General features: G+C 40.3%; 1 protein-coding gene across 1 annotated transcript in view; it reads left to right on the top strand.

The window, feature by feature from the left end:
• LOC145462363 (transcription elongation factor SPT6-like) overlaps positions 1–15,426 on the top strand; it is a 21,076-nt gene extending 5,650 nt beyond the window's left edge. The window contains exons 8-29 of the mRNA XM_081445868.1: positions 332–433; positions 1,916–2,047; positions 2,449–2,538; positions 2,656–2,798; positions 3,065–3,276; positions 3,380–3,515; positions 4,173–4,323; positions 4,705–4,914; positions 5,892–6,035; positions 6,389–6,643; positions 7,348–7,560; positions 7,991–8,128; positions 8,278–8,445; positions 9,082–9,309; positions 9,777–10,181; positions 10,309–10,449; positions 10,524–10,630; positions 10,921–11,009; positions 11,713–11,828; positions 12,540–12,662; positions 13,040–13,388; positions 13,491–15,426. Coding sequence (XP_081301994.1) covers positions 332–433; positions 1,916–2,047; positions 2,449–2,538; positions 2,656–2,798; positions 3,065–3,276; positions 3,380–3,515; positions 4,173–4,323; positions 4,705–4,914; positions 5,892–6,035; positions 6,389–6,643; positions 7,348–7,560; positions 7,991–8,128; positions 8,278–8,445; positions 9,082–9,309; positions 9,777–10,181; positions 10,309–10,449; positions 10,524–10,630; positions 10,921–11,009; positions 11,713–11,828; positions 12,540–12,662; positions 13,040–13,388; positions 13,491–13,981 — 4,143 coding nt within the window. The 3' untranslated portion in view covers positions 13,982–15,426. The remainder of the gene's footprint in view (positions 1–331; positions 434–1,915; positions 2,048–2,448; positions 2,539–2,655; positions 2,799–3,064; positions 3,277–3,379; positions 3,516–4,172; positions 4,324–4,704; positions 4,915–5,891; positions 6,036–6,388; positions 6,644–7,347; positions 7,561–7,990; positions 8,129–8,277; positions 8,446–9,081; positions 9,310–9,776; positions 10,182–10,308; positions 10,450–10,523; positions 10,631–10,920; positions 11,010–11,712; positions 11,829–12,539; positions 12,663–13,039; positions 13,389–13,490) is intronic.
• The last annotated feature ends 171 nt before the right edge of the window (positions 15,427–15,597 follow it).

The raw sequence follows: 15,597 nt of genomic DNA on the forward strand, positions 1-15,597 counted from the left end.
ATTTCAACTCGGAGAAGAGAGTTGAACATATAACGCATGTATGATGGAGTATTTTTGACAAACTTCAAGTTGTTTTTTTTTAATTTAATTATTAAAATAACACCCAAGTAGAAAATGAGGAAATAAAATATTATTGTAAAAATTTGTTAATTAACAAGATGCTAGGCTTCCAAATACCAACATAGGTCTGATTTCTTTTGTTATTTTGATGAGCTGTTAATGACTTTGAGAAGTAGAGATAAACACTTGATTCATCTCAGGCTTCAGTTTTTGTAAGTAACATTCACTCACTCACTCACTCACTTAAGATAGTTGTATTTGTTCATGTCAGGTGCGTGATTTTCCTGTGAAGTCAACAGAAGAAGGAGAGCTAGATAAGGAAGCTAAGTGGATTTACAAACATGCATTCCTGGATGTGCCAATATCTCAGCAGGTTTGAGAATTACATGTATAGCGAGACTTATCAAGGTTGAGCTTAGCATCATCTGGTAACCAACCATGAAGGTGATGACACAAACCAAGGCTGTCATTAAGTTTTGAGATGACTGTAGCCTTGATCTTCCCACTTGTAACAAATCTGTTACCCTTTAGGTTAATTTTGTCAACTATAGACCAGTTCACCTGTAACATCTTGAAAAGGGCCCATCAAACATACTCAGGTGTAGCAGGTGTTATGGGTGACAGCCCTTAATGACAGCCCTGTGAACTGTAATTGTAAAAGTGATTAGGTTTTGTGAAGTATTTTTTGTGAAAGAGACTTGTTTGGTTGTCAGTTTAATTTTTGAAATAATCTATCAGAACAAAAGATGAACATTTCTAAAAATACTGATTAGTTAATCATAATTAAGTCTTTGCTACTAAACAACAGAATTTGGCATTGGCAAATGCAAACTGTAGAGCTTCAAAATCCTAATTTCATGACTTGTTATTTAGATCTATATACAACGGAAACGTCAAACCCCATTTGAATTCCCATACAAACTCTGTATTTACTCTTTCCCATAAGGGTACATTCCTGTAAGTGGCCACAAAGTCTTGTGATCTAGACAAGTTTTTCCTTTGTTTTTAAGTTCAGGCTGTAAGTGGACAGCTGTGAAAGGAAATCCGGTTAGCCTCTGAATCTTACTTTTTAGAATCAGTGAACTTCCAGTCAGTATTTGTCACAATGATTTTACAGTGCATTTAAACATTTGTAAACTGTACCACTGCATTTTGTTGCAGTTAGACTGTTAATGTTAATATAATGTTGGTGACAATTCCCGTAAACAACTCTCTGTTCCTTACACCTCTACTAGTTGCTCATGAGAACCATTCAATCGTCAATGGCCAGTTCTAGTTATTAGTGATGCAACGATACACCAATCCATTGGTGAATTGACAAGATAATGCGACATTATGATGTTGTGATTCTTCATGAATAAAATATTTAACATTCAGAAATAACTGTCTTGTATGACTCCTTCCCCAAGTCCAAGCCCTTTTAGAGCTATTTATCAAACAAAGGGACGCGGGAAAGGGGAAAAAGTGCCATCTTTGCTTTGTATGCTTTGCGTGCTTTTGGTGACGTATCTTTCAAGATGGTGACCCAAAAGCTTGCACTGTTCCAGTTAGTTCTCAGCTGACACAGTCTTATGCACCTACAGACAAAACACATGGATCGTCACTACCCCGTTGTTTGCAGCTCTTCTTTTCCTGTTAGTTGTATGTAATGGTGTATCATATCGTGTATTGTATCATAGCACTTGTATCGAGATATGTATCGTATCGTGAGAAATTGTATCGTTGCATCCCTATGACAGTAGTTATGGACACCTTTTTCAGGTCCAGATAGTGTCTGCTTTGGAGAGCTTCCACTCTATTACATATTTTAAAACATATGAATTAATCATCATCACACATGCATTGTATATTGCAGGATCGTCTTGATGGTGATATCCACTCTCACTCCAGAACACCCAAAGCTTACAGTAATGATGAGGAGAGAAAGGAGGCTTTTGTTGGCAAAATCAGGGAAGCTTTGAACCTGATGAGGAACCAACTCTTTGAGGTTTGCTCAAAATGTTACTTTGCAGTACTTCCCTTTGTTACGTTTATACAAAGAATAGTATAACATTATAGCTCTGTGCATACATCATACATCTTGGTATTTCTTGACCTTCTTGTAAAAAGCAAGATGAAGGATGAAATTCAGAATAAACTGATTACACTTCTGTTTAGACTCCATTTTCTCAGCTACTTCACTCACAGATGACAGTCTAAACTTGAAGTCAGATTAGAAATTAGTTTTTTAGAGCAGCAGCCTAACATTGATGGTGAAAAGATGCTCTGGGAGTTACTGTTACTTGACAGCAATATCTCCCAGATGATGTGTTTGGTTATTCTTCTCACCTTTCTGCTTGATCACACATCAATATTCTTAGGAGAAATAAAATGGTGTGACTTTTGCAGGTTCCATTCATTGCTAACTATAGAAAAGAGTACATTGAGCCTGAACTGAATATTGAAGACCTGTGGAAAATCTGGGAATGGGATGAAAAGGTATTGCTGAAAAGCAACAATTTCTTTGTTGCTTCTTTTTTTTTTTTCATTTTGTCCCATGTACATTGCTGATAGTGAGCTGGGCATAATTATTTTAATTCATATTTTCATTCTCAGTGGTGCCAGCTTCGCACTCGTAAAGAGAATCTCCATCGTCTATTTCAAGAAATGCAGGATTACCAGTTTAACAAGATCCAAGAGAGTGGTGACCAGCCTCTTGAAGATGATACAAGAATTTTGCAGGCAGAGGATATTGACAGGTATCATCTCTAGATGATGGATATCACCCGTAAACAAGGCCACCTTAACAGTGCAGTGAAGGGCAACTTACATCTCTTCGCATCAATTATTTTATGGTTGCAGACCACAAGGGTCACTGTCTCAGTATTGCCAAATTCTGACTGTTAAAGATGAAAGAAATGTATGCTAGAAATAAGATAACAGTAAGGAAAACAGGCATTATAACCTTTAAGGGTTCATTTGCTCAGTATGACTGAAACTAAAGTGGCTTACTTCTGTTTCTTAGGCTAGATGAAGTTGAGACCATGGAACAACTAAAGGATGTGTACAGTCACTTTATGTTGTACTACAAAAACGACATCCCTGCCATGTGGGAAGCCAAGAGGAAAAAGGGTCAATCAGCTGAGGGTGAGGAGGCTGATGGTGAAACAAAAGTCACACCACAAAAACAGAAAATGCCAGCAAAGCGTGATCTTTACACTATATGTAGACAAGCAGGTAAGAGGCTTTATCTGAGGCTTGTGCTGTTCTCATTAATTTGTTGGTTTGCACTGTGTCAGCAAGAGCTCCTGTAATGAAACTTGTTTTGTCCCACACAAAGGTGTTAGTGGTTTGGCCAGAAAGTTTGGCTTAACTCCAGATCAGTTTGGAGAGAACTTGCGTGACAATTACCAGAGACATGAGACTCAGCAGCATCCTCTTGAACCAGACGACACTGCTGAGAATTACCTTAGCAGGTCAGTGAAATTTGAGTTTGATATGCATAATAACCCCAGTAATGATTACTGTACCACAAGAAAAGCTGCAGTTCATTAGAGGCCGTATTTGTGTACTGGTGTGAAGAGAGATGACAATGAGTTCATTTGTATAAAACCTCTCCTTGTAGACTTTCTTTTCTTGCAGACAATTCACATAGTCCCTAAAACCAGAATTAGATCTGTTTCTATAGTTGATACAAACACCTCCATAACATCGACACTTAACTCTGACCTTTTTTTGTCCAAATTAAAGAGAACCGACTGGGCTGCATGATTGATTTCACTATTATGTACTCGTTTACTATTATATACACTATTACGTGTGTGACAAATATCATGCATGGGCTTGAAAGTGTGCAACTATGCCAAAAAACATAGAAGTCACTGCAGCTGAGCTTTGAGTATAAGGAACACAAATCTTTTTTGAGAACTGGTAAGGTTATAGCTGGTGTTTCACAACAAAATACTTTCCAGAGTTCTGGTGGATGCTTGGTCTATTAAAAGTATCGTATGCACATTACCATTACGCTGTGGTTGTTCTGTTGTGGAAACAAAACATACCCTAATCTTTGCCTGCTGCTTTGTTTCTAAGAAGAGAAACCAGGTGCACTGAGTAACATTGTGTTTTCACTGCAGTACCTTCTCAACTGTTGATCAAGTTCTAGAGGCGGCAAGGCACATGGTGGCCATGCAGATTGCTAGAGATCCTTTAGTTCGACAGTGTGTGAGGCAGACTTTTTATGAGAGAGCCAAACTCAAGATAAAACCGACCAAGAGAGGGAAAAAGGTAATTCTGCCATTTTTAACCTCAATGAGTCAAACATTCAAAGCTATTTTGTAGATAGATTGATTGTATTTTAGTTTTCTATCTAGCTGACTTGATGTTTGCTTGTAGAAGCTTAGGGGAGAGCACAGATAAGTATAATTAGACTCTGATGCATACAAAGGTATTCCTTGTCATGCAATGCTGTTTCCTTCTAATGGGAAAGAATCTGATGACCTTATATCTGTCATAAACACGTTTATTGTTATTATTATTATTATTATTATTATTATTATTATTATTATTATTATTATTATTCAACACATGTTTTATAATCATCTTTATCAACCATCAATACAATGTCACACAAGACCTTAAAACCACCCTACTGTTGTTTTCTTGTAGGAAATTGATGAGTCCCACTCCTGCAGTACATTCAAGTACATTAAACACAAACCGGTCAATGATCTTAAAGGCGACCAGTTTCTGCGCATGTGTAAAGCTGAGGAAGATGGATTGCTCATCATAAGCCTTGGAATTGACCTGGACAAGAGTGCAGATACCAGACTTCCATTTACTACTTACTTTGATGAAGTCAAGCAGTTATATTACAGGGTAGGTTAGCACTTGGCAGCTGTCTAGCTCAATTAAAAGTAACATGTAACAGTTTTTCAAATTAGTTTATTTTACTAACTAATCTTTCATGAGTTTTAGTATCTTAAGGACGGTGCCTACTAAATACAAAGGTTTTTGCATCAGGTTAGGACCACACGGAAAAAGTAGATCTTTGCAAGGGCTATTGGAATCCACAAAGAAAAATTGGGGTAGCCACACATTTTTTCGAGATAATTAGCCTTGAATCTCAACAAAAATGCTGACATCAGCATTTTCTGAAAAAAGAAGGACAGGATATTTCTTCACAGATTTCCTTAGAACTCGCCTTTACGTACAGAAAAGCAAAGATACGTATACAGATCACAAAACTGCATGGTAAATGGCACCATAAAAACAATTTTTTGTATGCTTTTAGTAACAAAGTCGTTGCAATAGCACTTTTTGCTTTCAGTTTAGTCGTGTACTTGGTAGTGTAGTTGATTGCGTCAATGTCAACCCCAGCGCGCGCATAGCGCTTAAAACATGTCTTGCGTGATGCGCAGAACGTGTGCGCACTAACAAAAGTAGCCACCTTCCTTGACTGAAACAAAAATGTGTGATATGGTTTCAACATAAAAATAAACTGGAACTTGGTCAATAACAAAGAATAATGAAGGTGAAATGTTCAGCATGTCACTAGTATGCCACAAAAAACAAATTTCAGTCTAGAACAGGATTTGAACACATGATATCCGAGATACCAGTGGGGCCCTCTAACCACTGAGGTATGGTAAGGCTTATGATGGGCTAGGCCATGTACTAGGTTCATTTCTTTTCACTAGGTTCATGTGTTTACCGAGCTCATAATTTCTCATGTTCCTGTATATATGACACATATTACAAGGAAATCGAACATGCTGTCATTTCCCTGAGAAAAGCGACAAAACTTACCCTTGGTGCCAAACGTTTTAAGTGCATATGATATTGTCTTTCTTTAGGATGAATTTAGCCACCTTGTGCAAGAATGGAACTCGCAGAGAATAAACGCTTTGTCGCGTGCCTTCAACCAGATGCTGTATCCACTTCTTGAAAAAGAACTTAAACTCAAACTCTTACAGGAAGCCAAGAATTTTGTTGTGAAGGTGAGGCTATATATCACATAGACTGGCATGAAGCAAGTAAAATTGAACTTCAACACTCCAATACCAACAGTTTGAAGAGTTTCAGTTATAGATCTAGTGATTGGTTGTTAGGCACACCCAAACAGAAAACCGGACCAGACCATGAGTCGTGCAAAATCTGGCTTGTTCAAAATATTGTATTGGCTGTTAGAATCTGGAGTTTTAGTCCTTAGCCCACTTTGGGACAAGAATCAGTGTTAGAAAAATGTGTAACAGTACTTTTTTTTTAAAGTAATGTTTTGTAAAGTATGTGAAGTTCCTATTTTCAAACTAGGCTCTCTTAATACTTTTTTTTGTATGTATCGTAACAACAGTCATGCTGCCGCCGATTGAGATCTTGGGTTGAAGTTGCTCCATACCAACCTGAGCAGCATGTAGATGATCAGGACTATGATGACAACACAAACTCTGAAGGGCTCCGTGTGTTGGCGTGTTCTATCTCAGCCAGTCCAGACACACCAGCCTTCCTGGCCATGCTGGATGGAGGAGGGCAAGTCAGTGACTACCTCAGGCTGAAGTATCTACTGAACAGAAGGAATACAACAAGAGCAAAAGAACGAGAAGACAAGGTTTGACACTGGCTTGATCTTCTTCTTCAGTTCTTAAGAACGTTCGCGCGGAAATTTTCCAGTCGATAGATTGTTTTTAAATTTTTACTGCAGTCAGATAATGAGTTACTTGTGTCAGAATGCAAAAAAATTGGGGGTCACCGACTTCGTTTCAGAGCTAAAGCGTGTGGAAAACTACCCTGATTTTGAAAAATTGGCGCACGTAATTCAGCATGGTCTACAGGGGTTTATAGTTAAAAATATCGAAGGTGAGTCAACAGAGGCAAACGATCTTAGTCATATTTTGTAGAAGTGGGTCTGTTGCGTAAATAATTCCAAATGTTACAAACGTTTTCACAGAACGTAACCCTTCGAGAGGCATTTGAAACCGTCGCAAAGATAAACTAAGAGCTAAAAATAACGTAATTCGATTGCGCATTTTGCAAAAAATTCAAACTACTAATCGTATTATTTTCATTTTTTTCCCTAAACGTAAAAAATCAATAGAGAAAATGATCCATCAAAAGAAAAATGGAGGTCACCGAACGTTCAAGATCGTTAAATCCAGGCAAAGCTATAGCAATGGCCATCTGCCTCATCATTGATCATTGTATTACTTAGCGCGCGTAGTAAGGGTGCGCAGAAACGATTAGCGCGAACGTCCTTAATTTGTCAAAAATCTTTTCCATGTTTGTTCCTGTCTTATTTTAACATCTCCCTTACAGGAAAAAGACATGCAGACACTGAAGCAGTTTATACTCAAGAAGCGTCCTCAAGTGGTGGTCGTTTCCGCTGAATGTCGCGAGACAGTGGCTGTTGTGGATGACATAAAAATGTGCATATCAGAGCTCGAGCAAGAGAACCAGATCCCAACCATCTCTGTAGAAGCATTGGATGGCGAAGTAGCTCGTGTGTTTATGTCGTCTCCTCGATCAGAGGTGCATTTTAGAAAACATTTTCGCTAAAATAAGCACTCTTCGACTGAAAAACTCTCATGTTATACTTTGACGTAGACATGTGATAAAAGTAAATCTAAATCAATTACCAGGACAAACGTTTCTGCCATCTTACCAATATTGCCTATCACCCAGTCGCCACTGAAACAGATATTTCAATAGCCAAGCACCAAACCTCGCTAACAAACGCGAACGCTAACGATTTCAAGGCTGCCAGCTGTGTCACATTTGGTAAGACAATTTCCCTCTCGTACGTTGTAATGTTTATGAAAATATCATGTAGGGCAAACAAGAAATCATAATGCAGCACTCAGGTCAATGGAGAGATTCATGTCTCTTTGTAATTGTTGTTCCACACGGTGCTGTTCAGTCAGTTTGAATTTCTTCAATGTTGTTGTTGTTGTTATTCCAGAATGAGTTTCGTGAGTACCCCTCCCTGCTGCGTCATGCAGTGTCTCTAGGCCGCAGGATTCAGGATCCGCTGGCTGAGTTCGCTGCGCTGTGTGTTGAGGAAGATGAACTTCTGTGTTTACGACTGCATCCGTTCCAGGTATGTTGTTAAAGTGTACGAGACTTGCAATTTTTCATTTCGTTTTTTTTGTACCACAGCTTTAAGTTTTCGGGTTTCGGGTGTAATATGTGTAATATGTGTCGTGTGTGTACTGAGATGAAAGTTAAAAGACTTCCTTCACCTTTCAGGACCATGTATCCAAAGAGCATCTTGTCAAAAGTCTTCATCAGGAATTCGTGACAGTAGTAAATGACGTAGGAGTTGACCCCAACCGCCTTTTGGAGCATCCCCACACCGTCGCGCTGTTGCAGTTTGTGTGTGGACTGGGACCCAGGAAGGCGTCATCTTTATTGAAGGTACGTTTAGTAGAGTTGTCAAGTTCTTTCCAACATACTAAAATAATTACTTGCTAAATAAAGAACAACTCCAAGACCTGCCCATATAACATTACAGTATTTTACAATTGATCCAAGTCGAACTTTGCACCATTGCATCGTGCAGGCCATTTGAATGTTAGCCTGATACGGCAATATGTCACCAGGCACATTCACAACCTCCCTTTTAACTTTTGCAGTCCTTGCAGAGCAGGATAAATTATTCAGTTGTGAGAATTCACGGGTGCTTACTATTTAGCAAAAAAATCCGGAAATTTCGGTTGAAAGTCAATGGAACAGAAATTTTCCAGAAAATCCGTTCGGAAATTGTAGACTACCCCCAGAGGTAGTCTTCGTTTTCCGTTCGGAACGGAGCGACGGAAATTTCCCTACCATTTGCTAAACTTTCCAGTTTCCAGTCTCTCATCAGCCGAAAACAATTACGAGAAATCGAATTGCAAATGTAAGCGCCATCTCGTTCGGTTGGTTTGCTGATTTTGGAAAAACCCTTACCATTATTCAACGGTCGTCCCAACCGGTTTATTCTGACAAATGGTAAGCACCCCACGTGTTTGAAAGAGGAATTATCCTCTATCATTGTAAACTTGTCGCTTTCAGAGTCTACGTCAGCAGTGTACCAGACTGGAGAACCGCTCCCAGCTCGTGACCGTGTGTGGCCTGGGTCCTCAGGTGTTTTTAAACTGCGCAGGCTTCATTAAGATTGACACAGCAGCCATCAGTGACACGACAACGAACTACATCGAAGTTCTCGACGGTTCACGAGTTCATCCGGAGACCTACGAGTGGGCAAAGAAAATGGCCGTCGACGCACTGGAGTACGATGAGGTAATGAAATTGCCACTTAGCTTAGATTACTTTGTTTTTAATGGTTGGCAGTTCGGTTCGAAACGTTTCTTTTTAGTAATGTGCTTCAAAGTGGTCTGTAAGCACTGTCACACTAGTTGAGATTCTGTACAACTTGTTTCGCAATGTTTTGCAAAATTGAGTTCACTCATCGAGAGACAGAACTCATTCATAGTGATACAAAAAATATTAATTGATTAAAGATGATGAATTTTAAGCTCGTGAATGAAAGTGAAAAGTAAATTGACCAACATGACATGAACGTGGGACAAACAAAAAATCTGAGTTGCCGACAGGAATCGAACCTCCCGGTGTTCGGGAGGTCATGAGTTCGATTCCTGTCGGGGACTCAGATTTTTCTCTTTGTCCCACGCAGGTGTCGTTTTGGTCAATTTACCTTTCACAAAAAATATTTAGTTGTCATTAATTGATTTGCTGCATCCTCGTAGGCGACGATGGAATCTAACCCATCATCCGCTTTGGAAGAAATTCTCGAGGCTCCCGACAGGTTAAAAGACCTAGATTTAGACGCGTTTGCGGAAGAGCTGGAACGTCAGGGCTTTGGAAACAAGCGGATCACGTTATACGACATCCGAGACGAGCTGTTTGGCCAGTACCGGGAACGCCGCACGCCGTTCCGTGCTCTGACGGTAGAGGAACGCTTCAGACTGCTGACGGGTGAGACTAATGAGTCTCTTTACGTGGGCAGGATGGTGATATGTACTGTGACTGGGTTTGCTAACAGAAAACCTCCTCGTGATATGATCGATCAGGCGCAACCTGTCAGAAATGACGAGACAGGCCAGTGGCAGTGTCCGTTCTGTTTACAGGATAACTTCCCTGATCTGAGCGAGGTAAGAGTTGGAGAATCAGCATCGAAGTTGGAGAATCTGAATTATGTTGAATTCTAATCAAATGGCGGAGACCTTTGCTTAATGTTAGTGAATCATAAGCTTCACGCCGTTGTATTTTTGCCTGTAGGTGTGGACACATCTTGATAACGGGAGCTGTGCTGGTCAGGCGGTGGGTGTTCGTACCAGACTGGAAAGCGGCCTGTCCGGGTTCATTCCGACCAAGATGATAAGCGACAAACATATCAGCAGTCCTCACGAGAGAGTCAGGGTAACTACAGAAAACATTCCCTCTGCATGTTTTCAAAGCGATATTCTTTATCTTTTTGTGGTGTTTCGTTTCAGGCTGGAATGACTCTCCACTGTCGCGTGACACGAGTGAACATGGAGCGGTTTCAGTTGGACCTGACGTGTCGTTCATCTGATCTCGCTGATAAAGAAGGAAAGTTCAGGTACATTGTTATACACATGTTTGTATAGGAAATACGTGTGAAGATGATCGTGATCCTCTCTAGATCGGTCACGTAATCTACGTGACAAAACGTGCGACAGTCTTACTATATATCAACATTTTCATTGTGTTACACTGCTTGCTAAGGGAAAATTCGGTGGCAAGTGAAATTTATTTTTCCAACAAAACTGAAAGGATGTCGGAATAGACCCGAAATTTAGTGAGCTCTGAGCTGCCAGAGAAACAGAATTTGTATGCCGTCTGATTTTCCTTTCTAAACTGTTCTTGCAGTCTTCCCAAAGATTTGTATTACGATGAAGATGCGGCAGACAATGACAAGAAAGACGAGGAAGCGGCGAAAAAGAAAGCTAACAGACCAAGTGAGTAGCGCCTGGATAAAATGCTTCAAAGCAAGTGAGAAGTTTGAGCCAAACGAATCGAAAATCTTGTTGGAACCGGGCTTAAGTTGTTTTGCTACGGCGAAGATAGAAATTCGATTTGGGATCCCAAACGCTGGAGTTATACCCAGACCCCAGGAGTGTTTTTTTTTTCTTTTTTCTAGTGGAGCGTAAAAAAACGGGGGCGTCCAAAATTCATCAGGAAAGGATTAAAAAGAAAACCTCTGAGACAAAGCTATCGGACTTAGATTAGATAAAAAAAAAACCGCTACCTGTGTAAGATAATAAATAATTCGTTTAAAAGTATTGTTTACAAACCATTTGTTTTCCCTTTGGAAAACGGATTGTCGTGTAAGTATATCAAAGAGGATAATGGAGCGATTTTCATTTGAGTGTCGCGAAACCTGAACCAAAGCAATCCAGCGAACCAATCAAAACTCAAAGCAAGTACATGTGACATGTGACGCCAAGCGCGGGAAGACGTGTGGGAACTAGTCACGAGTGGTTTTGGTTCTACTTCTGATTGGATGGCAAATTGGCGGGAATTTTTTAAGATAATCTGAACGTCTTTTGACTTGTGTAGTAATTCCAAACCAAAGCAAATGCGGATCACTTTCGGTACTCGGGTGAAAAGGGCTCCCTATTGACAATTATATCATTCAGTAATTACTAACTTGTATTTCAGAATACGTGAAGCGTGTGATAGTGCATCCTGCCTTCAAGAACATCTCATTCAAGGAGGCAGAGAGGCTCTTAGCTGAAATGGACCAGGGAGAATGTATTGTCCGACCCAGCAGTAAGGTACACTATCTGGTTACAATAAACTGAACACAGTGATTAATTTACACGAAGTCCGTCGATTGCTACAAACTTTATAAGTCACGAGCTATTTTGGCATCACTGGGTTTGTGATTTTAAATTAAGTTTTTAAAAGTAAACCATAATGAATAGGAGGCGCAGTAGTCTAATGATTAGCGCATGGGATTTCCGATCTACGCGTAGAAATCCAGGCTCGATCGCGAGCGGGCATGGGTTCTTTGACAGGACAAGTCTCTGTCGCAGTGCCTCTTACTAGCGACGAACTAACTGTGAAATCGTTGCAACCCTTCACTTTTCGAATCAATTTCCGTTCCCCAACGTGGTTCGGAATTCGAAAGTCCACTTTAGCTTCGGAAGTCCACTGTAGCTGCTTTATACTTCTTGGTTTCGTAAAACTTATTGTGAGCCCCTTCCCCTTCCCCCTGCCCCTTCCCCACACCCTCCCCCTCCCCCTACCCCCTCCCTTCCCCCTTCCCCCCCCCCCCAACTGGCAACGAAATTCTGGTGTCATTAGGATTCTTTTTGATACTAAGACTCAAAGAAAATTTTACACGTTACAAAATAAAACAAAATAATAAAATTTCCCATGAGTATTCCCCCAATGAATGTGCGAGCGTATTTCTGGAATTAAATTTTGAAAAACTCTTGTGTCTTAAGTTTAAGTATATCGAGTCATATCATTTGTTTCTCAAGGGCGCCGATCACCTTACTGTCACGTGGAAGGTTGATGAAGGAGTTTACCAGCATGTGGACGTGCGTGAAGAAGGAAAAGAAAACGCGTTCAGCCTTGGACGATCACTCTGGATTGACAGCGAGGTACGCAAGAAAACACAGCTTTCTCGTAAGGCATTATTTGTAATGTATTCCAAACTGCAGACAAGAAAGCCAAACTCAAGCATTGTCGCTAATCTTACAGCAGTAAACAGTTGTTTGTACTTGAGAATGTTACTTCATTTCTAACAACATGGAAACAGGGCAGCCCACATTTAATACCTGACATGAAGTAATTACAACTCTTTTCAAACACAACTCCAAATATAAGTAACTGGTATCATCGTGATAACAGGTACGCGAACTAAAGTTTATCACTATAGATTGACTTCGTTTTACGATAACAGATTATACCATGTAATAAAAATCACGGAAATGTTGTCCTCATGATACAAGGAGACTTTGTTGTTTTGACTTTGTAGGAATTTGAAGATCTCGATGAAATCATTGCGCGACATGTTCAACCGATGGCGTCATTTGCTCGGGAAATTCTTAACCACAAGAACTACAGAGCAGTGGACGGAGTCAAATCCAAGCTGGAAGAAGTTCTTCATGTGGAGAAAAAGAAAGCCCCACAGAGAATTCCGTACCTTCTGAGCACATGCAAGGAGTTCCCGGGGAAGTTCTTCCTGGGGTATCTTCCCCGTGTCAAGCCCCGGGTAGAGTACATCAGTGTGACCCCGGACGGATTCCGGTATCGAGGAAGAGTGCATGCCACGTTAAATGGTCTGTTTAGATGGTTTAAGGAGCATTTCAGGGACCCCATACCTGGTATGTGTTCTGTCAACAGCTTTTTTGTTTATTCGTTCAATTGTTTGTTGGTTTGTTTAGAAAAGCGCTTTCTTGATCATTAAATAAAATTTGATTTTTCAGGTACTCCTCGCCACAGAATGCCTCACTCCATGTCCGAAAGCAACACACCCTACACCCCAGGGGGTACCCCCTCCATTAACTCTGATGTTGATCCCGCTCGACTTTTACCTCAGCTTCAACAACATTTTCCCCGGGGAATCACCGCCGACCCCAAGGTTTACTCAGCGCTGGCCGCAGTTGCTAGGCAACAACAACAGCAGGACACGCAAAAGAAGGCAACAAGCACACAGCTCACGCCTGCGCAGTGGGGCGCCGCCGCAGCCCAGCACATACAGCGTCAAAACAAACAGCGAGCTCAGCTTCAACAAACACCTACACAGCAAACCCCGACACAGCAGACACCGACGCAACAGGGCTACCAACAATTTCCACAGTACGGTTACTATCAGCAGCACCAGGATCAAACTCCAACTCCGACAACCACTTATGGATACCAGCAGACATACAGCGGCAACAAGGGGACTGGAAAAGAGAGTAGCAAGAGTCGGTAGCGTCCAGTCCCACTCGTCTCTGGGTCGAAGTGTTAACAAAGATACGTCATGTGACCGTCTTCATTTATTTAAGACTTAAAATCAGTCTCGGCGAGAAAAGAAAATCCTGAAAAAATTCAAATAGTCTATTAACTCTTTAGTGGATTTGTATTGTACGGGCTGTTTGGAAACGACATGAACGCAGTGTGCAGTGTAGTAGAGCCACTGCTTATTAGCTGCTAATACAGATTGATAGCTTGTTATAGCGACATGTGACTCAACTTCCGAACAGGTTATTTCATCAAACAACACAGCAAACAAAGTAACTGGATCAGTTCGTTTGTGAAAAAGTGCCACCTGGCGATTTTTCAGTATGACACAAACCGCACAATATAAAAAAAGTGCCATTGGCCGTAAGGAGTTGTTAATGAGAAATCGTTCGAATGCTATTCTTGAGTAAAGAGGTTCATTGCGGTTATCCATTGACTGAAGTACCCTGAAATGTAATTGTTTATGTACAATCGTATGTAGTTTATGTTCCAGGTAACTAAAATTCTCTCAGCATGGCGGTGCAATCTTTTAAGTGATGGTGTGTATATCTATCCTTGTTGGTAACCTAAGGCGATTGCCGTGATTTTCTAGATTTAATGTTCATCAAGAGAATATTCACTCCATATGCGCTGTAACGTTTGTGTGGTAACGATCTGTTATACACCAAACTGAAACTGCAGCAAAGAAATGGAGAAGTGGTTTGTGTCTTGTTCCGTGTTATATAGCTCTCGTGTTGATATCAATATTGCTCTTTGAGTTTTATAGACAGCATTATTGTGTTGTATTAATTAATTATTTTTGTAAAATATTGATGATTCTAAGGGCGCTTTGTCTCGGAGAACAATTTTGTAACTATATAAACATTCTGTTGTAAGAAAAACCACACAAAAAATGAATAAAAATAAAAGAAATAAAGTGTTGCATGCAGTATCTTGCCCTAATGAACACTTAAATCGAAAGGTCGCGAGTTGTGTTCTTTGGGTTGTTAAGATAAAGTTGTTATGGATTGTCCTCCCAATTATGCAAGCTGGGTACCTAGGATGTTACAGGATGTGTAGTTTGTCGAGGAGCACGATAAACCCCAGGGTCGAGTTGTTCAAAGCCCGATGAGGCTAACCCAGGATAAGCGAGAATTTTGATTTGAGTTTTGTAACCTTGCGGTGAGGTTCTATATATAGTTTGGCCTTCTGATTTGAGTTTGAATTATCTCAAACTACACGAATTAAACAAAAGCGGTGAAACACATACGTATGCAAGAAAAATTTAAACTCAATTTTAGTTATACATTCACGACATTTGCTGGAGTAGTGTTGTTCGTCCTTCGTAGTCGAAGAGTAGAAGGTAGGGGATTAATTTACGTATATTACTGTTTTAGTCCTTTAATATGAGGATACATACATGTATTCTTCAAAGTCATAAATCACGAGTCAGGATTCTCCAGCAAAAGACCAGCAGGCTTTCGCTCCAACTTGCTTGCGGTTAGCTCTCATTTCGGCTCGACTCTAGTTAATCTCTGATACTAAGCGTCATTTAGTTGCGTTACAAAATTTCTATGTACCTTATGTGATCTGATATGGCGTTACGAA

Source organism: Orbicella franksi, chromosome 12 (assembly GCF_964199315.1).
Source record: "Orbicella franksi chromosome 12, jaOrbFran1.1, whole genome shotgun sequence".
NCBI classification, from domain to species: Eukaryota; Metazoa; Cnidaria; class Anthozoa; order Scleractinia; family Merulinidae; genus Orbicella; species Orbicella franksi.